The sequence below is a fragment of the Piliocolobus tephrosceles genome, chromosome 13 (assembly GCF_002776525.5).
Source record: "Piliocolobus tephrosceles isolate RC106 chromosome 13, ASM277652v3, whole genome shotgun sequence".
In the NCBI taxonomy this organism is placed as follows: Eukaryota; Metazoa; Chordata; class Mammalia; order Primates; family Cercopithecidae; genus Piliocolobus; species Piliocolobus tephrosceles.
In genome coordinates, this window is record NC_045446.1 from 60,636,887 (window position 1) to 60,662,016 (window position 25,130).

At 38.2% G+C, this 25,130-nt stretch overlaps 3 protein-coding genes, 1 long non-coding RNA gene and 1 pseudogene across 4 annotated transcripts in view; 4 read left to right on the forward strand and 1 right to left on the reverse strand.

The window, feature by feature from the left end:
* The window catches only part of LOC111540932 (hemoglobin subunit epsilon), a 14,662-nt gene extending 14,171 nt beyond the window's left edge, over positions 1–491 (forward strand). The window contains exon 3 of the mRNA XM_026447482.1: positions 275–491. Coding sequence (XP_026303267.1) covers positions 275–403 — 129 coding nt within the window. The 3' untranslated portion in view covers positions 404–491. The remainder of the gene's footprint in view (positions 1–274) is intronic.
* Positions 1–22,012, reverse strand: part of LOC111540935 — a 112,742-nt gene extending 90,730 nt beyond the window's left edge. The window contains exons 1-2 of the long non-coding RNA XR_002731120.2: positions 21,875–22,012; positions 21,652–21,740 (exon numbers count right to left, since the gene is read on the reverse strand). This is a non-coding gene — a long non-coding RNA (uncharacterized LOC111540935). The remainder of the gene's footprint in view (positions 1–21,651; positions 21,741–21,874) is intronic.
* LOC111540933 lies at positions 5,112–6,547 on the forward strand (annotated as a pseudogene).
* Positions 14,097–15,897, forward strand: LOC111540931 (hemoglobin subunit delta). The gene is made up of 3 exons (XM_023209614.1): positions 14,097–14,403; positions 14,518–14,740; positions 15,644–15,897. Exons 1-3 carry the CDS (start codon positions 14,312–14,314, stop codon positions 15,770–15,772), a joined length of 444 nt encoding a protein of 147 aa, XP_023065382.1. The 5' UTR covers positions 14,097–14,311; the 3' UTR covers positions 15,773–15,897.
* A 30-nt stretch (positions 22,013–22,042) lies between the features above and the next one.
* On the forward strand, positions 22,043–23,788 carry HBB (hemoglobin subunit beta). The gene is made up of 3 exons (XM_023209613.1): positions 22,043–22,304; positions 22,427–22,649; positions 23,526–23,788. The coding sequence occupies exons 1-3, from the start codon at positions 22,213–22,215 to the stop codon at positions 23,652–23,654; spliced, it is 444 nt and encodes a 147-aa protein (XP_023065381.1). The 5' UTR covers positions 22,043–22,212; the 3' UTR covers positions 23,655–23,788.
* Positions 23,789–25,130: the final 1,342 nt, after the last annotated feature.

Below are 25,130 nucleotides of genomic sequence, written 5' to 3' on the forward strand. Positions count from 1 at the left end.
TGTGTGTGAGCATGTGTTTCTTTTAACGTTTTCAGCCTACAACATCCAGGGTTTGTGGTGGCAAGAAGACAGCAAGATTTAAATTTTGGCCAGTGACTCGTGCTGCAAGGGGAACAACTACCTGCATTTAATGGGAAGGCAAAATCTCAGGCTTTGAGGGAAGTTAACATAGGCTTGATTCTGGGTGGAAGCTGGATGTGTAGTTTCTGGAGGCCAGGCTGGAGCTCTCAGCTCACTATGGGTTCATTTTTGTTGTCTCCTTTCATCTCAACAGCTCCTGGGAAATGTGCTGGTGACTGTTTTGGCAATCCATTTCGGCAAAGAATTCACCCCTGAGGTGCAGGCTTCCTGGCAGAAGATGGTGGCTGGAGTGGCCAGTGCCCTGTCCTCCAGATACCACTGAGCCCCCTGCCCACGATGCAGAGCTTTCAAGGATAGGCTTTATTCTGCAAGCAATAAAAATAATAAATCTATTCTGCTGAGAGATCACACATGATTTTCTTCAGTTCTTTTTTTACATCTTTTAAAATATATGAGCCACAAAGCGTTTATATTGAGGGATGTGTGTATGTGTATTTCTGCATGGCTATGTGTGTTTGTGGTGTGTGCATGCTCCTCATTTATTTTTACATGAGATGTGAATTTTGATGAGCAAATTAAAGAACAAAACAGTAAAGACACTTACACACGGGACTTCTGCAAGTGGGGGGTAAATTGTGTAGGAGAAAACTGGTAAGAAGGAATACCTCTATAGGACAGGACTCCTCAGTAACAGATGTTTTGGAAGAGATGGGGAAAGTTTCAGTGAAGACCTGGGTGTTGGATTGCAGCAGAGTAGCAAGGATGGTTCTTAATGAAGGGAAAGTATTCCAAGCTTTCGGCGGTCAAGGTTTAGTCAGGTGTAGCATTTCTATTTTGTTAGGGGGAATGCTATTACTAATGGCACCTGGCTTTTCATAGCCCTTATGGATGCCTAAGAAAGTGAGATTAATCCCATGCCCTCAAGTGTGCAGATTGGTCACAGCATTTCCAGGAAGAGACCTCACTGCAAGCTTCTGGGGGAGGTGGGGACTTAGATGTAAGAAATGAATCAGCAGAGGCTCACAAGTCAGCATGAGCATGTTGTGACTGAGCAACAGATCAGCACTGTAAGATCAAAAGTAGTGGGAAGAATTTGTACAAAATTAATTGGAAGGCTTACTCAATGGAATTTTTATATAGTTGGATGTTAGTGCATCTGTATAAGTAAGAGTTTAATGTGATGGTGTTATGGATCTAATGTTTGTCTCCTCAAAATTTACATGCTGAATCCCCAACTCCCAGCTGACCTTACTTGTAGGGGAGGCTTTTGAAAAGTAACTAGGTTTAGATGAGCTCATAAGAGCAGATCCCCATCATAAATTTTTTTTCCTTATCAGAAGCAGAGAGACCAGCCATTTCTCTTTCCTCCCAGTGAGGACACAGTGAGAAGTCAGTCATCTGCAATCCAGGAAGAGAACCCTGACCACAAATCAGCCTTGAGAAACATAAGAAAAAATTCTGTTGTTGAAGCCATCCATTCTTTGGTATTTTGTTATAGCACCTTGCACTGAGTAAGGCAGATGAGGAAGGAGAAAAAAATAAGCTTGGGGTTTGAGTGGACTAGAGACCATGTTTATCTCAGGTTTACAAATCTCCCCTGGTCCCCTAAGTTTCAGTATAAAATACTTATTCTACTACTCTCATCTGTAAGACCCAAATAATAAGCCTGTTCCCTTCTCTCTAATTTTGATTTCTCTTATTTTTACTTCAACATGCTCTACTCTAGCCTTGCAATGTCTTTACATACAGTGAAATGTCAAGTTCTTTATTCTTTTTTTTTTCTTTCTTTCTTTTTTTCTCCTCAGCCTCAGAATTTGGCACATGCCCTTTCTTCTTTCAGGAACTTCTTTCTCCAAACGTCTCTGCCTGGCTCCCTCATATCATAAAGGACCCACTTCAAGTGCAGTCACTACCATTTCACAGTATGCATTTTTTTTTTTTTAAGTCATAGCAAGTTACTTAAGAGAGTAAAGAAATAAAAGAATGACTATTGCATAGGCAGAGCACCCCCGAGGGCCACTGGTTGTTCATTTTTATGGTTATTTCTTGATGATATGTTAAACAAGTTTTGGATTATTTCTGCCTTCTCTTTTTAGGCCATATAGGGTAACTTCCTGACATTGCCATGGCATTTGTTTTTATTTTTTTCTTTTGATTTAATTTAATTTTACCTTAAATTCCGGGGTACATGTGCAGGATATGCAGGTTTGTTTTATAGGTAAAAGTGTGCCATGGTTTTAATGGGGTTGTTTGTTTGTTTGTTTGTTTTCTTGTAAAGTTGTTTAAGTTTCTTATTTACTCTGGATGTTAGGCCTTTGTCAGAAGAATAGATTGCAAACATTTTTCCATGTTCTGTAGATTGTCTTTCGCTCTGATGGTAGTTTCTTTTGCTGTGAAGGAGCTCTTTAGTTTAATTAGATTCCGTTAGTCAATTTTTGGTTTTGCTGCAATTGCTTTTCATGTTGTCATCATGAAATCTTTGCCCGTGCCAATATCATGAATGGTATTGCCTTGATTTTTTTCTAGGCTTTTTAGATTTTGGGGTTTTTCATTTAAGTCTCAAATCCATCTGGAGTTAATTTTTGGATAAGGTATAAGGAAGGGGTCCAGTTTCATTTTTCAGCATATGGCTAGCTAGTTCTGCCCATCATTTATTAAATTGAAAATCCTTTCCCCATTGCTTGCTTTTGTCAGGTTTCTCAAAGACCAGATGGCTGTAGATATAATATGCGGTTTCTTCAAGTCATGTAATACCATCTGAAATCTCTTATTCATTCATTTATTTCAGTATGTATGCTGGTCTCCTCTAGTCACTATAGTGAGGGCACCATTAGACCAAAGAATCTGTCTGTCTAGATCTTGTAAGATTCTCAGAATTAAGAAAAATGGATGGCATATGAAACTTAGTGGATGACATATGGAACCTAATATGTACTTGTTGAATTAATACATAAAATGCAACAGGAAGAAGTTGACAACTGCAATGATGACCTGATATTGATGATATAAGAGTCTATAGATCACACTAGAAGCAATAATCATGGAAAACAATTGGAAACAGGGAACAGCCACAAACATGAAAGAATCAATACAGGAAGGTGATCGCAGGTCTCACTTTTCTTGGAGCAGGTGAGAGAAAAGTGGAAGTTCACAGTAACTATTGAATTCCTGGTTGGCTGACGGAAAGATGGGGTAGCTGTTCACCGATATGCAGGGTTTTAGATGTATGTACCTAAGGATATGAGGTATGGCAATGAACAGACATTCTGTTGGGAATTAGTTTTAGGACCATTAAAGGACACGACCTGAAGTGCCCTCTCAGGCCAGTCCCCACAACTCAATATAAATGTGTTTCCTGCATATAGTCAAGGTTGCCACTTCTTTTTCTTCATATCATCGATCTCTGCTCTTAAAGATAATCTTCTTGGTTTTGCCTCAAACTTTGTCACTACAAACTCTCCCCATGTTCCTAAGTAAAACAGATAACGGCCTCTCAACTATATCCAATAGACTAAAATCCTGTGTCTCCAATATCAGAAATTCAGCTTTAATATATTGGATTGAACTCTTTGAAATTTAGAGTCTCCTTGAAGTACACATGAGGATGATCTCCTAAACTTTATTTCTTGTAAGGATTTATTTCAGGGGGAACACACAAACTAGCATCTCAAACCTCTAAGTATGAGGGTAATAAGTCTTAAGAATATAAAATAAACTGTTATTCTCTCTGCGGTGGAAGCGTGCCCTGTCTATTCCTGAAATTGCTTGTTTGAGACGCATGAGACGTGCAGCACCTGAGACATGTGCAGCAGTCTGTGGAATATTGGCAGTGAAGAATGTCTCTGCCTGATTAGATATAAAGACAAGTTAAACATAGCATTGGACTGTAGATCAAGCCTGTGCCAGACACAAATGACCTAATGCCCAGCACGGGCCATGGAAACTTCTTCTATCCTCTTGCTTGAACAGAGCAGCACCCTTCTCTCCCAACACTATTAGATGCTCTGGCATAATTTTGTAGATATGTGGAATTTGACATGGACTATTGTTGAGTGATTCAGAGGAAATCTCCTTTGCTCAGATAAGTACACTGACTACAAAATGGATTTTAAAAACACAGTAATAAAACCCAGTTTTCCCCTTACTTCCCTACTTTGTTTCTTATTCTGCTTTCTTCCAAATGGATGCTCGATAGAGGTGTTTATTTCTATTCTATTCTAAAAAGTGATGAAATTGGCCAGGCGCTGTGGCTCACGCCTGTAATCCCAGCACTTTGGGAGGCCAAGGCCGGTGGATCAGGAGGTCAGGAGATCAAGATCATCCTGGCTAACATGGCGAAACCTCGTCTCTACTAAAAATACAAAAAGTTAGCCAGGCATGGTGGCAGGTGCCTGTAGTCCCAGCTACTCGGAAGGCTGAGGCAGGAGAATGGCGTGAATCAGGGAGATGGAGCTTGCAGAGAGAGAGAGAGAGAGAGATGATGATGAAATTGTGTACTCAATGTAGTCTCAAGAGAATTGAAAACCAAGAAAGGCTGTGTCTTCTTCCACATAAAGCCTGGATGAATAACACGTTGTTACCTTGTCACAACTCCTGACCCAGGAATTGATGGCTAAGATATTTGTAATTCTTATCCTTTTCAGCTCTAACTTATTCCTATTTGTCAGCATTCAGGTTATTAGCAGCCACTGGTGAAGACTTTGAGAAATAAATTGCACACTGGATGGTGGGGGTAGTGTAGGAAAATGGAGGGGAAAGAAGTAAAGTTTCAAATTAAGCCTGAACAGCAAAGTTCCCCTGAGAAGGCCACCCGGATTCTATCAGAAACTTGAATGTCCATCTTGCAAAACTTCCCTTGCCCAAACCCCACCCCTGAAGTCACAACCCACCCTTGACCAATAGATTCATTTCACTGAGAGAGGCAAAGAGCTGGGGGCCAGAGAGGAGAAATAAAAGCCACACAAGAAGCAGAAGTGCAGGCATGCTTCTGGCTCATCTGTGATCGCCAGGAAACTCCCAGATCTGACACCATGGTGCATTTCACTGCTGATGAGAAGGCTGCTGCCGCTAGCCTGTGAAGCAAGTTTAGGTGAGAAGGCTGGAGGTGAGATTCTGGGCAGGTAAGTACTGGAAGCCAGGGCGAGGTGCAGAAAGGCAGAAAGTGTTTCTGAAAGAGGGACTAGCCCATTGTCTTACATAGTCTGACTTTGCATCTGCTCTGTGATTATGACTGTCCCTCAGTCTCCTGGTTGTCTACCCATGGACCCAGAGGTACTTTGAAACTTTTGGCTATCTGGGCTCTGGCTGTGCAATAATGGGCAACCCCAAAGTCAAGGCACATGGCAAGAAGGTGCTGATCCTCTTCGGAAAAGCTATTATGCTCATGGATGACCTCAAAGGCACCTTTGCTATGCTGAGTGACCTGTACTGTTAACAAGCTGCACGTGGACCCTGAGAACTTCCTCGTGAGTACTAAGTACACTCATGCTTTCTCCTTTACCCTTAGGTATTTGCACCATGGGTGCTTTTGAAAGCAGAGGTGGGTTTCTCTTGTGCTATGAGTCAGCTATGGGATATTATATTTCAGCGGTGGGATCGTTTTTGAGAGTTATGTTGCTCTAAATAACATAACTGAAATTTGGTAGAGCAAGGACTATGAATAATGGAAGGGCACTTACCACTTGATAGCTCTGAAAAACACATCTTATAAAAAATTCTGGCCAAAATTAAACTGGGTGTTTTTGGATGAGGGAATGGAAGTTAAGATAGAGAAAATAACATCTTTCCTTTAGTCACTGAAATTTTCTGTGAAAATTAATAGGCACTTTTCTGCATAGTCCTGGAGGTCAGAAAAAGATCAACTAGAAAGATTAATGGGAAGCTTTTAAAAAGAGGATATTTCCTTCTGAATGATGATGGTATACTTTTGTGCACATGGTACAGGATTCTTTGTTACGAGTGTTTGGGAAAATTGTATGTGTGTGATGACTGGGGACTTATCCTATCCCTTACAGCTCCTTGAAGTACTGTTATCCTAGTTTTTAAAAAGGACAGAGTCTCTTAAAAAGTGAAGCAATTAATCACACTGTGCTGGGGTAGTGAGTTGGCATAGCAAGTAAAAGAAGGATAGGACACAATGGGAGGTGCAGGGCTGCCAGTCATATTGAAGCTGTTGTCTATCCCATAATGGTGAACTTGCCTTTGTGAGAATAAGACTGAGAGTTGCTCAAACTCTGGTCAAAAAGGAAGTAAGAGTTGTATCTATGTACTGCAAGTCCAGCTTGAGGCCTTCTATTCACTATGTACCATTTTCTTTTTATCTTCACTCCCTCCCCAGCTCTTAAGCAACGTGATATTGATTATTTTGGCAACCCACTTCAGCAAGGAGTTTACCCTACAGATACAGGCTTTTTGGCAGGAACCCACAAATGCTGTGGCTAACGCTGTAGCCCTCAAGGGCCATTGAGTTCCCTGTCCGCTATGTTTGTACCTATTGGTCCACTATGTTTGTACCTATGTCCCAAAAGCTCATTTCCTTTAGACGGGGGACACTGGGGAGAAGAGCAGTATCCTGCCTGCAGATTCAGTTCCTGCAGGATAAAAATAAAATAAAGAAATATGCTCTCTAAGAAATATCATTGTATTCTTTTTCTGTCTTTATATTTTACATTGATTCAGCCAAAAGGACCCACCATTTCTGATGAAAATGAGAACATTGGAGAATGGGAGTTTAAGGGTAGAGAAGATACTTTCTTGCAATCCTGCAAGATAAGAGAGAACTTGTGAGTGGCTTTAATGGAGTAGTTACTCCTAGGAAGGGGAAATCGTCCCTAGAATAAGACAATGTCTTTAGAGAAAGGGAGGGCAATGGAGGTACTGTTTAGAGATGTAAGAGGATTGTCGATAGTGTGTAGAGGTATGTTAGGACTCAAATTAGAGATTCTGTATAGGCTATTATTTGTATGAACTCAGGATATAGCTCATTTGGTGACTGTAGTTCACTTCTACTTATTTTAAACAACATATTTTGATGATTTATAATGCAGTGGGGATGGGGCTTCCTAGAGACCAATCAAGGGCCAAACCCTGAACTTTCTCTCAATGTCTTCAATGGTATTAGTGGAGAATTATCTCTAAGGCATGTGAGCTGGCTGTCTTGGTTTTCATCTGTACTTCATCTGCTACCTCTGTGACCTGAAACATATTTATAATTCCATTAAGCTGTAAATATGGTAGATTTATCATATTTATTTTCCTTAAAGGATTTTTGTAAAAATTAATTGAATTGATACCTGGAAAGTCTTTATTACACTACCTGATAAATAATAAATCTCTTTGTTCGGCTCTCTGTTTCTATAAATATATACAAATTTTATTGTTTTTGGTGGTAGTGATTTTATTCTCTTTCTATATATACATATGTGTGCATTCATAAATATATACAATCTTTATGAATAAAAAATTATTACCAATCAATATTGAAAACAACTGATTTCTGTTGAAGACAAAAGTCTTGTTTATGTGAGTAAACAGCAGATTAAAAGGCTGAGATTTAGGAATTAGCATGTTAGGTCAAGTTGCTAGAGGAGAATATGGACATTTAAAAGAGGCAGGGTGATATAAAATTAGGGAAACTGGATGCAGAGACCAGATGAAGCAAGAAAAATAGCTATTGTTTTGAGCAAAAATCACTGAAAATTCTTGCATATAAGAGTGACATAATAAATAGGGAAATGTAGGAAAATTGATTCACATGTATATATATAGAACTGATTAGACAAAGTCTAACTCAGGTATAGTCAGAGGAGCTTGCTGTAATTATATTGAGGTGATGGATAAAGAACTGAAGTTGATGGAAACAATGAAGTTAAGAAAAAAATTGAGTAAGAAACCATCATGGCAGTGATTGCACAGAACTGGAAAACATTGTGAAACAGAGAGTTAGAGATGACAGTTAAAATCTCTGCCTGTGAATGAAAAGAAGGAAATGTATTGACAGAAGAGAAAATGCCTACAAGCCCCCTGTTCGAATCTGGCAATGAACATAACCATTCTGTGGCAATCGCTTCAAATTCCTGTACCCAAGACCCTTAGGAAGTATGCAGCACCCTCAAACTGACTCAAAATAGGTTTTAGAAGATATAATATCCTTTCTTCTCCAGTTTCACTAATCCCGAAACCTCTTTCTCAAAGTATTTCCTGTATGTGTCCACCCCAAAGAGCTCGTCTCACCATATCTCTTGAGTAGGAGCACATAGATAGGCGGTGCTACTATTTAATAGCTTCTGAAATTCCTTTGTCATATTTTTGAGTCCCCACTAATAACCCACAAAGCAGAATAAATAACAGTTGCTCGTGTGCAATAATCACTCAACTGTCTTGTAGCATACATTAATTAAGCACATTCTTTGAATAATTACCGTGTCCATTCACACTTTAAAATTTCATACTTGTGCTATCCCCTGCCCTTCTGAATGTCATTCTGTATTTTAAATTAAGAGACAAGAGTTCAATTTCCTGTGTTACTTACTGTTCATTTCTCGCTGAGCAGTTTTCACATTCACCTTTACTGGAAAATACGTAAGTACACATCTTGACACACAGGAAAAATATACCAAACTGACATGAAGCATGAATGCTTGTGCATGTAGTCATATAAAATCTTGCAGCAATGTAAACATTCTCTGACACACACATACAGATGTGTGTATATGTCTATACAATTTCCTATGCTCCATGAACAAACATCCCATGCACACATAAGAATACACACTGTTACAGACGCATACTTGAGTGCATTGACAAAATTACCCCAGTCAATCTAGAGAATTTGGATTTCTGCATTTGACTCTGTTAGCTTTGTGCATGCTGTTCATTTACTCTGGGTGATGTTTTTCCCTCATTTTGTCCTGTCTATCTTGTACTCATACTTTAAGTCTTAACTTAAATGTCATTTCAACTAAGAAGCTATTTTTTTTTTTTAATTTTAACTGGGCTAAAAGTCCTGTCTATAAACTCTGCTATAATTATGGGCTCTTTCTTATTATAATATTTAGAATATTTCCTACTAATGTACTTAATCTGCTCATTGTGTATTCCTACCACTAAATTTAACCTCTTTTATGGTAGAGACATTGTCTTGTAAACTCTTATTTCCCTAGTATTTAGAGATTTAAAAAATGATTAAACTATCCAAAAATTAGATCTCTCTTTTCTACATTATGAGTATTACACTATCCGTAGAGAAGTTTGTTTGAGACCTACACTGAGAAACCTTTGATTCTAAAATGACTATGTGATATCTTAGTATTTATAGGTCATGAGGTTGCTTCCTCTGCCTCTATACGGTTGTTCCCTCAATCTCCCTTGCTGTAGTTTGATTAGTCAATGAGTATGTGTCTTGCATTTATTCACATCAGAATTTCATACACTAATAAGACATAGTATCAGAAATCAGTTTATTAGTTACATCAGTTAGGGTCCATCAAGAAAGCACAAACCACTATCAGTTACTCAACCTAGAATTAAGTACAGCTTTTAATAGTTAATTATCCTTGTATTAGAAGACCTAAAATATCAAATAAAGGACAGTGTAGAAATCTAGATGTTCGTAACAACAGAAAACTTTTTCCGCCATTAGGCCTAAAAGGACAGAAGGAGAAAATGTTTATACCACCAGCGTCCAGAACCAGGGGTCTACTGGATTCAGTGAGATCATTGGGGGCTCCTTGGAGAGAGTGAGAACTGTCTAAAGGGGGCATCAAAATATCAACCATAAAAAAGACTGTCTGTTATAGGGGATCCCTTCAGAGAGAGAGAGCGAGAGGAGAGAAAGAAGGCCAGAAATAATCTTGTTTATGCTTTCCCTCAGCTAGTGTTTACCATTACAGAATGTACATGGGACCAAAAGGGTGAGTAAACCTGGGAAATGTCACTTCCTCAAATACAGAGAACACTGAGGGAAGGATGAGGAATAAATTTGAAAGCAGTGTGGTAATTGACAGAAGGAAATTAGGATGTGTCCAGTAAATGAATAATTATAGTGTGTAATGATTATTGCAATGATTAATGTATTGATAAGATAATATGAAAACACAGAATTCAAAGAGCAGTGAACTGAGATTAGAACTGTGGAGAGCACTGGCATTTAAGAATGCCACTTACACTTATAATGTGTCTCCTATGCATTGTTCTGTGCATATGAATATATCATATCAATATTCATTATCTGAACATTATAAATTAGGTACAAAGCACAAATAATTTATTTTTTCAGGTTAGCAAGAATGTATTATTATTATTATTATTATTTGAGACGGAGTTTTGCTCTGGTTGTCCAGGCTGGAGTGCAATGGCACGATCTAGGCTCACTGTAACATCTACCTACCAGGTTCAAGTGATTCTCCTGCCTCAGCCTCCCAAGTAGCTGGGATTACAGGCATCTGCCACCATGCCCAGCTAATTTTGTATTTTTAGTAGAGAGGGGGTTCTATGTTGGTCAGGCTGATCTCAAACTCCTGACATCAGGTGATCCACCCACCTTGGCCTCCGAAAGTGCTGGGATTACAGGTGTGAGCCACCATGCCCAGCCAAGAATGTGAATTTTGTAGAAGGATGTAACCCATATTTCTCTGACCTTAGAGTCCTTAGTGTTTCTCCCATACCATGTGGCTCATCCCCCTTACATACATTTCCCATCTTTTACCCTATCTTTTCCTTTTCGTTTCAGCTTTTCACTGTGTGTCAAAATCTAGACCCTTATCTCCTACTTACTCTGAAACCAACAGCAAGTTGAATTCCATTCTAACCGACGTTAACATTATGCTAATTAAAATCCATACTGAGTTCTAAAATCATTGGGGATTTTGAGGACTATGTCTTACTTCGTACTTCCTTGAGATTTCACATTAAGTGTTGGTGTTCATTAAAGCTCCTTCATTTAATTTTGTATTTGTCACACTCTCGGATTCACAGTTATATCTAAACTCTTAAATATAGCTTGTATAATCCCAGTTCCCAAGTCTGATTTCTAGCTCTGTCCTCTGACCTCAGTGCCAAACCCATATATCAAACTATGTACTGGGCTTATTTGTATAGATGTCCTATAGGCACCTCAGACTCAGCATGGTCACTTCACTTTTTATACTAAAACTGTTTCTCTTCCAGTGTTTTCCATTTTAGTCATTGGATAGCTGCTTGCCCACTCACCAAGCTCAGAGACTCAAAATCATTTCCTTACCTCTAATCAACAGTTCAATTCTGCTTGAATTTGTCCCTGTCTATTAATCACTGCTCTTACTGCCCACAGTCAGGTCCTCATTGTTTCCTGGACAAGAGTAGATGCTATTCTTTCCACGTTAAGACCTTATCCTGGCTGGATGTGGTGGCTTAGGCTTGTAAACCTAGCACTCTGGGAGGCCAAGGCAGGCAGATCACTTAAGGTCAGGAGTTCGAGACCAGCCTGACCAACGTGGTGAAACCCCATCTCTACTAAAAATACAATATTAGCTGGGCATGTGGTACATGCCTGCAATCTCAGCTACTCGAGTGGCTGATGCAGAAGAATTGCTTGAACCCAGGAGGTGGAGGCTGCAGTGAGCCTAGATCGCGTCATTACACTCCAGCTTGGGCACTAGGGATAAAACTCCATCTCAGACGAGAAAAGAAAAAAAAACCTTATCCTGTTATACAAACACTCTCAATGCAATCCTTATATAATAAACATGTAACCAGATCTCCCAATGTGTAAATCATTTCAGGTAGAACAGAATTAAAGGGAAAAGCCAAGTCTTTGGAATTAACAGACAAAGATCAAATAACAGTCCTCATGGCCTTAAGAATTTACCTAACATTTTTTTTGAATCAATTTTCTTATATATGAATTGGAAACATAATTCCTACCTCACAAACACATTCTAAGATTTTAAGGAGATGTTCATGAAGTACATCATCTGTAATTTTTAACAGGTAGTGGTAGTGATTTACATAGCACACTGTGATCTGTTCTTGTATGTTCTTTTCCATTGTGTATGCTTGACCTGGTTGTATTCTTTCTGAGCTCCAGATACATATATCTAAGTACATCCTTTTGCATTTTACAAGAGTGCATAAAATACAGTGTATCTGAGACTGAATTTCTGATCTTATCATACCACTAAACTCACAAATGTGGTCCTATTCTTGTGTTCACGACCTCAGTGACTGACATCACCATCATGATCTAAATTTGATGATAGAAATGCCATTGTCACTTTCTTCCCTCCTGCAACAGAAGCCCAGCTATTTGTCTCCCATTTTCTCTACTTCTAAAATACATTTCTTCATTAAGTGAGAATAAACTTTTAAACACACAAATCAAACCATGCCACCATCTTCCTTGAATTATTCAATATCTTCTCTTGGCTTCCAGGTTACAGAAAAATAATTTGTAACAAAGTTTAAAGGTTATTCATGGCTCCTCTCTACCCTATTTTATAACATTTCCCCTTGTGATCAGAATCTCAGTTACATCGTCCGTCTTTCTATATACAAATAAAATCATATAGTCAAAACTCACCTCCAGTTACTTTTAATCTAGCAACTACTGCAAAATGCATTTGTGTTGCTACATGTTAAGCAGTAGTTGATTCTTTTCATTTCTGTCTAATATTCTATTCTTTAACTATACCATAATTTATCAGTTCTACTTTTGATAAACATTTAAGTGGCTACCAGTTTGAGGTTTTTATGAATATTGCTGTCATAAGCATTTCTATACACATCTTTGGATACACACATGCATGTGTTTCTGAATATCTAAAAATGCAATTGCTATGTAATAGATTTATCATGTATCCAGCTTTGGTGGATACTATTAAATGTTTTCCAAAGGGGTTATACTATTGTACACTCTCACCAGCAGAGTTTGAGAGTTTCTATTGATCCATATTATTACCAAAATTTGAACTGTCAGTCTTATCTCTTCTCTTGTCTCTTTTTTCCTCTTTTTTCCCTTCCCTTCCTCTCTCTCTTCTTTTCTTTTCTCTCCTCTTCTCTTCTTTCCTCTCTTCCCTTCTCTTCTTTCCTCTCTTCCCTTCCCTTTCTCTTTCTCTTCCCTATCCCTTCTCCTCTCCTCTCCCCTCCTTTTTCCTCCTCTCCTCTCCATTATTTGTTTTTCCCTCTTCTCCTCTAACCATTCCATCCTCTCTCTTCCCCTCTTCCTTCTTTCCTTTCACTAGGAAAGGATTGACCTCCTCCTCTCTTTCCCTCAATCCTTCCTTTTGGATATGCTCATAGGTGTGTATTTGTCTGCCACTGTGGCATTATTTGAATTCAGAAAAGAGTGAAAAACTGCTGGGCTCTTCATTCCTGGGTCTAATTCCACATTTTTTTTAAGAACACAGTTGTAAAACTTTCTGTACTAGCATTTTCCCGGGAACTTCATTAAATTTAATCTGGCTGAATATGGTAAATCTACTTGGCACTTTCTCTGCATTCTTTCTATAGTCATACCATAATTTTAAACAATCATAATATTTGTATATAATATTTGATTTTATCTGTCATTAAAATGTTACCCTTAAAATTCATGTTTCCTGAACCTATTTCAATAACTGGTAAATAACCACAATTCAGTTTTTAAATATTCTTTTAATGGGCATTTATTTCAATATAATAAAAAATAAGAATTTTATTATAGGAAGAATTTGCCAAAAGAAGGAGGAAGCAAGCAAGTTTAAATGGCAGCAATAGATTTGTCCATTCCACTCTCTTTAAGTTCCCTTGGAGACAAAAATCCCTAGAGACAAAGGAGAACGTTATATTGAGTCAACTTGTTAAAACATCTGCCTCTAGACACGTTTTCTTAGTATAAAGTGACAGAAACAAATAAGTTGAACTCTAAGATACATTCCACTATATTAGACTAAAACACTTCTGCATAAATGAAACTACGAGGATATTTTTAGAAACAAATGCTAAAGAGATGTGCTGGAGAGATATGTAGAGGAGAACAGGGTTTCTGAGTCAAGACACACATGACAGAGCAGCCAATCTCAGGGCAAGTTAAGGGAATAGTGGAATGAAGGTTCATTTTTCATTCTCACAAACCAATGAAACCCTGCTTATCTTAAACCAACCTGCTCACTGGAGTAGGGAGGATAGGACCAGCATAAAAGGGAGGACAGAGCCAACTGTTGCTTACACTTGCTTCTGACATAACCGTGTTCACTGGCAACCTCAAACAGACACTATGGTGCATCTGACTCCTGAGGAGAAGACTGCTGTCAGTGCCCTGTGGGGCAAAGTGAATGTGGATGCAGTTGGTGGTGAGGCCCTGGGCAGGTTGGTATCAAGGTTACGAGACATGGAAGCTGAGCATGTGTAGACAGGGAAGACTCCTGGGTTTCTGATAGGCACTGACTCTCTCTGTCCCTTGGACTGTTTTCCTACCCTCAGGTTACTGGTGGTCTACCCTTGGACCCAGAGATTCTTTGAGTCTTTTGGGGATCTGTCCTCTCCTGCTGCTGTTATGGGCAACCCTAAGGTGAAGGCTCATGGCAAGAAGGTGCTAGGTGCCTTTAGTGATGGCCTGGCTCACCTGGATAACCTCAAGGGCACTTTTTCCCAGCTGAGTGAGCTGCACTGTGACAAGCTGCACGTGGATCCTGAGAACTTCAGGGTGAGTCCAGGAGATGCTCCACTTTTCTCTTTTTACTTTCTAATCTTACATTTTGGTTCTTTTACCTAGCTGCTCTTCCCCCACGTTTTTGTCTATTTTACTATATTTTATCATTTAATGCTTCTAAAATTTCATTAATTTTTTATTTCAATATTCTGCATTTTTTCCTTCCTCACAATCTTGCTATTTTTAAAATTAAATTATTTAATATCCTGTCTTTCTTAACCACCCCCCTTCATTTTTCCTTCTCTAACCACAAATCAAATTATGCACACCAACTCTCATCTGCTAATTCTGCACTTAGAATAATCCTTTTGTCTCTCCACATGGGTATGGGAGAGGCTCCAACTCAAAGAGGAGAGGCATAGAATGCTGTTTTAGAGGCTACAAATCATTTTACAATAAGGAATAATTGGAATTTTATAAATTCAGTAGTAAATGGGATGGAAAGGAAAGTGAATATTTGATTATGAAAGATTAGAAAATTACACTGGAGGTGGGACAGAATCATTATTAGGAGACAGCCCATCATCACAGTGATTAATCAATTAATTTGTATCTATTAATCTGCTTATAGTAATTAATTTGTATATGCTATATACACATACAAAATTAAAACTAATTTGGAATTCATTTGTATATAGCATTATATAGCATATATACCCTATATGTACATATATAGACTATATGATTGTTAAGTACATAGAGGGTGTGTATAGTATAGATAAATGTTATATGTATGCATTCATATATGTACTTATTTATGCTGATGGGAATAACCTGGGGATCAGTTGTGTCTACGATTTGGGCAGAAAAAAAATGGGTGTTGGCCCAGTTTCTCAGAAGCCAGTCTTCATTTCTCTGTTAACCATATGCGTGTATCTGCCTACCTTTTCTCCGCAGCTCCTGGGCAACGTGCTGGTGTGTGTGCTGGCCCACAACTTTGGCAAGGAATTCACCCCACAGGTGCAGGCTGCCTATCAGAAGGTGGTGGCTGGTGTGGCTAATGCCCTGGCTCACAAGTACCATTGAGGTCCTGGATTATTTCCTGATAATCATAAGAAGACCTTATTTCCCTAGATTCTATTTTCTGAACTTGGGAACACAACGTCTACTTCAAGGGTATGGCTTCACCTAATAAAGAACGTTCAGTTCAACTTCCTGATTAATTGCACTTATTTCATTTTCTTGCCCAGGTATGTAAGAAGGTTCCTGAGTGTCTACAGATAGGGAGCACTTGTGTATTTTACAAAGAGGACATGGGAAATGGGAAAAACAAGGGAACCGTACAAAGCATTAATGGATGACATTTCTACCTCCAAAGAAAAGAAATTATCAAGAACTCTTCATATAGAGATGATACTGGCACTGCAGAGGCTCTAGGGAAGACCTCAACCCTAAGACATAGCCTCAAGGCTAATCATATGATTAAACTCCAACAATTACTGAGAAAATAATGTGCTCAGTTAAAGGCATAATGATTGCTCAAGACAGTGTTATGGTCTCTTTCTTCCTACTTCCTTCGCCTGCACGTGTTAGCCCATAATACTATACCCCATCAAGTGTTCCTGCTCCAAGAAATAGTCTCCTCCTCTTACTTGCCCCAGAACATCTCTGTGAAGAATTTCCTCTGATCTTCCCATATTTCGGTTAAGATTCATTGCTCATGTATTACTTGTGACCTCAGCCTTAATAAACTTTTCGATACTACCCAAAAAATCTTTCCAAGCCCTCCCTCCCCCACACCATTTTTTATATTTTTCTTATTTATTTCATGCACACACACACTCCATGCTTTATAAACAGTTCTGCCTATTCTCCACCTTCTTATATGCCTACTGTGCCTTGTATTAAATTCATCTATAGGCAGCAAGAAAATATTTATTCAAGAAAATAATGAATGAATGAATGAATGAGTAAATGAGCAAATGAAGCAATGATTATTCTTTGCTCTAGAACTTCTGGAACTAGAGGACAATATGAATCATACCATTGCACAGTGTTTCTTTGTCATTAATGCAACAACAAACAAAGAAGCAGCATGCAGTAAACAACCAAACAGTCATTTCCTTTTTTATCATAGGTAGTACTTTTTTTTCTTTGAGCACCATTTTTGCCATAGGTAAAATTAGAAGGACTTTTAGAACTTTCTCACTCGTATACATTTTTATAAATCTGTATTATATGCCTGTTGATTAATTTTAACCTTACTTGAATACCTAAACAGAATCTGTTGTTTCCTTGTGTTTAAAAGTGCTTTCATAGTAACTCTGTCTGTACTGCCAGAATATATTGACAATGCATTATAGTTAACTGTTTTGATCACAATATTTTGAATTGACTGGCAGCAGAAGCTCTTTTATATCCATGTGTTTTCCTTAAGTCATTATACATAGTAGGCACTGAGGACTCTTTATATCTGAAGAGGATATTTAGGAACCACTGGTTTACATATCAGAAGTAGAGCTACTCAGGGCATTTTGGGGATGATTACTTTCACATTCCTGAGCACAGGGAAGTTCTCATAAGAGTAAGATATTAAAAGGAGATACTTGTGTGTTACTCGAAAGACAGTAAGAGAGACTGTAGACCTTATGATCTTGATAGGGAAAAACAAACTACCTTCCTTTCTCCAAAAGTCAAAACCATAGCAAATATAGCTTACTAAACCTTCTTCTATTCCTACACCATTACTAAATCTAGGCAAAACGTTGGCCTTAAAAATCCCAATACCGGAGAATTCATGAGAACATCACCTGGATGGGACATTGCCGAGCACAAACAATTACTATAGGCCAGTCATTGCTATCTTCATATTGAGAATAAGGAGGTCAAGAGATGAAAAACGACTTGGCACCTTGTTGTTATATTAAAATTATTTGTTAGAGTAGAGCTTCTGCAAGAGTCTAGGAGTGTGGGAACTAAATGATGATACACATGGACACAAAGAAGAGATCAACAGACAAGCAGGTCCACTTGAGGGTTGAGGGTGGGAAGAGGGAGAGGATGAATAAAGTACCTATTGGGTACTAAGTTTATTAGCTGAATGATGAAATAATCTGTACATCAAAACCCAGTGACATGCAATTTACCTATATAAGTTGTACATGTACCCCCAAATTTAAAATAAAAGTGAAAACAAAGTATAGGAGTGGAATTAATTCCTCAAGATTTGACTTTAATTTTATTTGATAATTTATCAAAAGGTTGTTTTCCTTTTCTCGCCATGGCATTGCTTTATAAACCGCGCTCAATATGTCTGAATGAAAGGGTGCATGTGTGTATGTGTGTGTGTCTGTGTGTGTGTGAGAGAAAGAGAGGGAGGGAAGAATGGAGGAGAGGACACAATAATGTGAATTTGAGTTCACAAACATTTTAAAATAAAATAATTTAATGTCAGGATAATTTAGCATAATAATCTCCTAAATCATCCATCTCTTGAGCTTCAGAGCAGTCTTCTAAATTAATGCTTACATGTTTGTAAAGGGTGTTCAGACTGAAGCCAAGATTCTACCTCTAAAGAGATGCAGTCTCAAATTTATCTGGAGTCTGTCCCTCTGCTCTCCATAAATTGACACATCATGGCTCACTTAATGAGGTTTAAAAAAAAGCTAATTCTGAATGATAATCTGAACCCAGTGGAGGAAATATTGATGAACAACGTGTAGACTGAAATATAAATTTCTCTGTAATAATTATGTATATACTTTAGCAAAGTTGTGTCTATGTCGACTTTATTGCTTTTTGGTAAGAAATACAACTTTTTAAAGTGGACTAAACTATCCTATTTCCAAACTATTTTGTGTGTATGCAGTTTGTTTCTATGGGTTCCGGTTTTCTTGGGGCATTTTTATTTCATTTTAATTAATTAATTCTGAGAAGATGGCTGAATTGTGTTTACTGAGAGATTGTGTATCTGGGAGAGAAGTCTGCAGCAAGTAGCTAGACTGTGCTTGACCTAGGAACATATACAGTAGATTGCTAAAATGTTTCACCTGGGGAATTTTAGGTTAAATAGTAGAGCATGTATAAAAATACTCTAGTTGAGTGCTGCTTTTGAAACAAATGATAAAACCACACTCCCATAGATGAGTGTCATGATTTTCATGGAGGAAGTTAATATTCATCCTCTAAGTATACTCAGACTAGGCTCGTTCTGGTATAAAATATTAGGACTTAAGAAAGATTAATATCAGGTACAACTCCCCAGTGCAATCCCTTCCCCCTCCCCCCTCCCCATGATAGGCCCCAGTGTGTGATGTTCCCCTTCCCGAGTCCAAGTGAACTCATTGTTCAGTTCCCACCTATGAGTGAGAACATGCGGTGTTTGGTTTTCTCTTCTTGTGATAGTTTGCTAAGAATGATGGTTTCCAGCTGCATCCATGTCCCTACAAAGGACGCAAACTCATCCTTTTTTATGGCTGCATAGTATTCCATGGTGTATATGTGTCACATTTTCTTAATCCAGTCTGTCACTGATGGACATTTGGGTTGATTCCAAGTCTTTGCTGTTGTGAATAGTGCCGCAATAAATATACGTGTGCATGTGTCTTTGTAGTAGAATAATTTATAATCCTTTGGGTATATACCCAGTAGGGGTGCAGCACACCAACATGGCACAGGTATATATATGTAACAAACCTGCACGTTATGCACATGTACCCTAGAACTTAAAGTATAATAAAAATAAAAATAAAAATAAAAGAAAGATTAATAGACTGGAGTAAAGGAAATGGACCACTGTCTCTCTCGCTGTCTCTTTGTTGAGGACTTGTGTGTGTGTGTGTGCGCGTGTAGTGGTCAGTGGGGCTGGAATAAAAGTAGAATAGACCTGCACCTACTGTGGTATCCATTCACAGAGCAGAAGCAAGCTCACAATTGTGAAGATGTCAGTGAGCTTGAGTAGTTTTTCAGGAACTTTGAATGCTGATTTAGATTTGAAACTGAGGCTCTGACCAAAACCAAATTTGCACTATTTATCACTTCTTGAAACTTATTTTTGTCTGGTATGCCTGGGCTTTTGATGGTCTTAGTATAGCTTGCAGCCTTGTCCCTGCAGGATTATGGGTAATAGAAAGAAAAGTCTGCATCACACTCTAGTCACAATAAGTAACTACCATTGGAAAAGCAACTCTTGCCTTGAAGCCAGGATGATGGTATCTGCAGCAGTTGCCAACACAAGAGAAGGATCCATAGTTCATCATTTAAGCAAGAAAACAAAATAGAAAAACTTAGGAAAACTATTTCTGAGCATAAGAAGTTGTAGGGTAAGTCTTTAAGAAGGTGGTAATTTCTGCCAATCAGGATTTCAAAGCTGTTGCTTTGACAAGTTTGGTCTTTCAGAATAATATAAATATAATCTATATTATAATCTCATAAGGTCTGTGGATTTTCTTTGACCTGGGATATTTGCAAAAGACATATTCCAACTTCCACAGAACACTTTATTTCACATATACATGCCTCTTATGTCAGGGATATGAAATAGGGTCTTGAAAACAGTCTGAATCTAGTACAATGCTAATGCTAATGCAGGTTTAAATTTAATAAGATAAAATCCAAAATCTAAGAGTCAAGTCAAATCTATATGTTTTAACGTTTAAAATATTTTAAAGACCTCTTTTCCCAGGATTCAACATGTGAAATCTTTTCTCAGGAATACACGTTGCTAGATCCTCATTGCTTTAGTTTTTTACAGAGGAATGAATATAAAAAGAAAATACTTGAACTTTGTCTCTCTTACCTCTATAATCATATATAGGCATAATTTTTTAACTTAGGCTCCAGATAGCCATAGAAGAACCAAACGCTTTCTGCATGTGTGAGAATAATCAGAGAGAGATTTCTTCACAAGTACCTGATGAGGGTTGAGACAGGTAGAAAAAGTGAGAGATCTCTATTTAGCAATAATGGAGAAAGTATTTAAGAGAATCAAGCAATGGAAATAAGAAATTTGTAAATTTCCTTCCAATAACTAGAAATAGAGGATCGAGTTTCTTTTGGTTAACCTAAATTTTATTTTATTTTATTTATTTTATATTATTTTATTTTATTTTATTTTGTGTAATTGTAGTTTCAGAGTGTTAAAGCTGAAAGGAAGAAGTAGGAGAAACATGGAAAGTAAAAGTATAACACTTTCCTTACTAAAAGGACATGGGCTTCCAGGTAGGGGCAGGATTCAGAATGACTGACAGAGCTCTCAGGGAACAAGGAGACTCCACACTGACCTCAGAAATGCTTGCTACCTTTGCTGTTTTCTTTACATCTTTTAACAGCAGGAAGCAGAACTCTGCACTTCAAAAGTTTTTCCTCACCTGAGGAGTTAATTTAGTATAAGCGGGAAAAGGTGCAGGAGGATGGGAGAAAGGAGATCATGTTGGAAAGCTATAGAGATAGAAGAGTACATTTTAGTAAAGGAGGTTTAAACAAACAAAACATAAAGAGAAATAGGAACTTGAATCAAGGAAATGATTTTAAAACTCAGTGTTCTTGGTGGACTAGAGGAAAAAATAATCTGAGCCAAGTCTGGAAGACCTTTTCCCTTCCTACCACTACTTTTTAAGTCACAGAAGCTTCTTTGTTCCCCAAGACACATTTGCAGATTAGTCCAAGCAGAAACAGTTAGATGTCCCCAGTTAACCTCCTATTTGACACCACTGATTACCCCATTGTTAGTCACACTTTGGGTTATAAGTGACTTTTTCTTTATTTGTATTTTTTACTGCATTAAGGGGTCTCTAATTTTTTATCTCTCATTTCCCAAAACCTAATAAGTAATTATTGCACAGAACACATTGATTTGTATTTATTCTATTTTTAGACATAATTTATTAGCATACATGAGCAAATTAAGAAAAACAAAACAACAACAAATGAATGAATGCACATATATATATATTTTCTTTTCTTACCAGAAGATTTTAATCCAAATCAGGAGAAGATATGCTTAGAACTGAGGTAGAGTTTTCATCCATTCTGTCCGGTAAGTATTTTGCATATTCTGGAGACACAGGAAGAAATCAATCTATATATCCCTAAGCTGAATTATGGTAGGCAAAACTGTTCCACTTTTAGTGTATCAATTTCTTATTTGTGTAATAAGAAAATTGGGAAAGCGATCTTCAATATGCTTACCAAGGTGTGATTCCAAATATTAGGTAAATACACTTACAAAGGAGGATGTTTTTAGTAGCAATTTGTACTGATGGTATGGGGCCAAGAGATATGTCTTAGAGGGAGGGCTGAGGGTTTGAAGTCCAACTCCTAAGCCAGTGCCAGAAGAGCTAAGGACAGGTATGGCTGTCATCATTTAGACCTCACCCTGTGGAGCCACACCCTACAGTTGGCCAATCTACTCCCAGGAGCAGGGAGGGCAGGAGCCAGGGCTGGGCATAAAAGTCAGGGCAGAGCCATCTATTGCTTACACTTGCTTCTGACACAACTGTGTTCACTAGCAACCTCAAATAGACACCATGGTGCATCTGACTCCTGATGAGAAGGCTGCCGTTACCAACCTGTGGGGCAAGGTGAACGTGGATGAAGTTGGTGGTGAGGCCCTGGGCAGGTTGGTATCAAGGTTACAAGACAGGCTTAAGGAGGCAAATAGAAGCTGGGCATGTGGAGACATAGAAGACTCTTGGGTTTCTGATAGGCACTGACTCTATTGGGCTATTTTCCCACCCTTAGGCTGCTGGTGGTCTACCCTTGGACCCAGAGGTTCTTTGACTCCTTTGGGGATCTGTCCACTCCTGATGCTGTTATGGGCAATGCTAAGGTGAAGGCTCATGGTAAGAAAGTGCTCGGTGCCTTTAGTGATGGCCTGGCTCACCTGGACAACCTCAAGGGCACCTTTGCCCAGCTGAGTGAGCTGCACTGTGACAAGCTGCATGTGGATCCTGAGAACTTCAAGGTGAGTCTATGGGACCCTTGATGTTTTCTTTCCCCTTCTTTTCTATGATTAACTTCATATCATAGGAAGAGGATAAGTATCAGGGTACAGTTTAGAATGGGAAAGAGACAAATGATTGCATCAGTGTGGAACTCTCAGGATCATTTAGTTTCTTTTATTTGCTGTTCATAACAATTGTTTTCTTTTGTGTTTAATTCTTGCTTTCTTTTTTTTCTTCTCCGCAATTTTTATTATTATACTTAATGTCTTAATGCTGTGTATAACAAAAGGAAATATCTTTGAGATACATTAAGTAACTTAAAAAAAACAGCTTACACGGTCTGCCTAGTACACTACTATTTGGAATATATGTGTTGTTATTTGCATATTCATAATCTACCTACTTTATTTTCTTTCTTTTTAATTAATACATAATCATTATACATATTTATTGATTAAAGCATAATATTTTAATATGTGTACACATCGCATATTGACCAAATCAGGGTAATTTTGCTTTTGTAATTTTTAAAAATGCTTTCTTGTTTTAATATACTTTTTTGTTTATTTTATTTCTAATACTTCCCCTAAACTCTTTCTTTCAAGGCAATAACCATACAATGTATCGTGCTTCTTTGCACCATTCTAAAGAATAACAGTGATAATTTCTGGGTTAAGGCAATAGCAATATCTCTGCATATAAATATTTCTGCACATAAGTAGAATATTTCTGCATATAAATTGTAACTGATGTAAGAGGTTTCATATTGCTAATGGCAGCTATAATCCAGTGATCATTCTGCTTTTATTTTATGGTTGAGATAAGGCTGGATTATTCTGAGTCCAAGCTAGGCCCTTTTGCTAATCATGTTCATATCACTTGTCTCCCTCCCACAGCTCCTGGGCAACGTGCTGGTGTGTGTGCTGGCCCATCACTTTGGCAAAGAATTCACCCCGCAAGTGCAGGCTGCCTATCAGAAAGTGGTGGCTGGTGTGGCTAATGCCCTGGCCCACAAGTACCACTAAGCTCACTTTCTTGCTGTCCAATTTCTACCAAAGGTTCCTTTGTTCCCAAAGTCCAACTGCTAAACTGGGGGATATTATGAAGGGCCTCGAGGATCTGGATTCTGCCTAATAAAAAACATTTATTTTCATTGCAATGGTGTATTTAAATTATTTCTGAATATTTTACCTAAAAGTGCATGTGGGAGGTCAGTGCATTTAAAACATAAAGAAATGAAGAGCTAGTTCAAATCTTGGGAAAATACACTATATCATGAACTCCATGAAAGAAGGTGAGGCTGCAAACAACTAATGCATGTTGGCAACAGCCCCTGATGCCTATGCCTTATTCACCCCTTAGAAAAGGATTCAAGTGGAGGTTTGACTTGGAGGTTAAAGTTTTGCTATGTTATATTTTACATTACTTATTGTTTTAGCTGTCTTCATGAATGTCTTTTCACTATTCGTTTGCTTATCCTGCACCTCTCAGCCTTGATTCCACTTAGTTCTCTTGTTTAGAGATATTACTTTTCCCCTAAAGTGTTCCTTCCATGTTTTATGGCCAGATGGTTTCTCCTCGCCTGGCCACTTAGCCTTAGTTGTCTCTGTTGTGTTATAGAGGTCTATTTGAAGAAGGAAAAACAGGGGGCCATGGTTTGCCTGTACTGTGAGCCCTTCTTCCCTGCCTCCCCCACTAACAGTGCTCTGGAATCTGCAATGCTAGTCTCCTGGAACTTTCACTCTTTCACAGTCAGCTTTGGGAGGACTGGGCTTAGAGTGAAAATGTAGGACTGAGAAGAATGTGAAAGGGGGCTTCTTGTAGCTTGATGTTCACTGTTGCTTTATTACCCTGTCATAGGCCCACGCCAAATGGAAGTCCCATTCTTCCTTAGGATGTTTAAGATTGGTAAGTGATTAGAGGTCTGGTCGCTCCCTTATCGTGCCCCTTACGGTGCTTCTGGCTCTGCAGTTACTAGCATAGTGTTACCATCAACAACCTTAACTTCATTTTCTTATTCAATACCTAGGTAGGTAGATGCTAGATTCTGGAAATAAAATATGAGTCTCAGGTGGACCTTGTCCTCTCTCCTAGTCGAATTCTGAATCTAGTTGGCAAGATTCTGAAATCAAGGCGTATAATCAGTAATACGTGATGATAGAAGGGTATATAGAATTTTATGATATGAGAGGGTGAAGCCCTCAAAGTGAAATGAAATCAGACCTTGTCTTACACCATAAAAAAAAATTTCAAAATGAGTTAAAGATTTCAACTAAGACCTAAAACCATAAAAATTTTTAAAGAAGTCATAAGAAGAAAATTCTAATGTTCATGTTGCAGTCATTTTTTGAATTTGATATGAGAAGCAAAGGCAACAAAAGGAAAAATAAAGAAGTGAGGCTACATCAAACTAAAAAAATCTCCACACAAAAAAGAAAACAATCAACAAATGAAAGGTGACCCATGAAATGGCATATTTGCAAATCAAATATTTATTATAT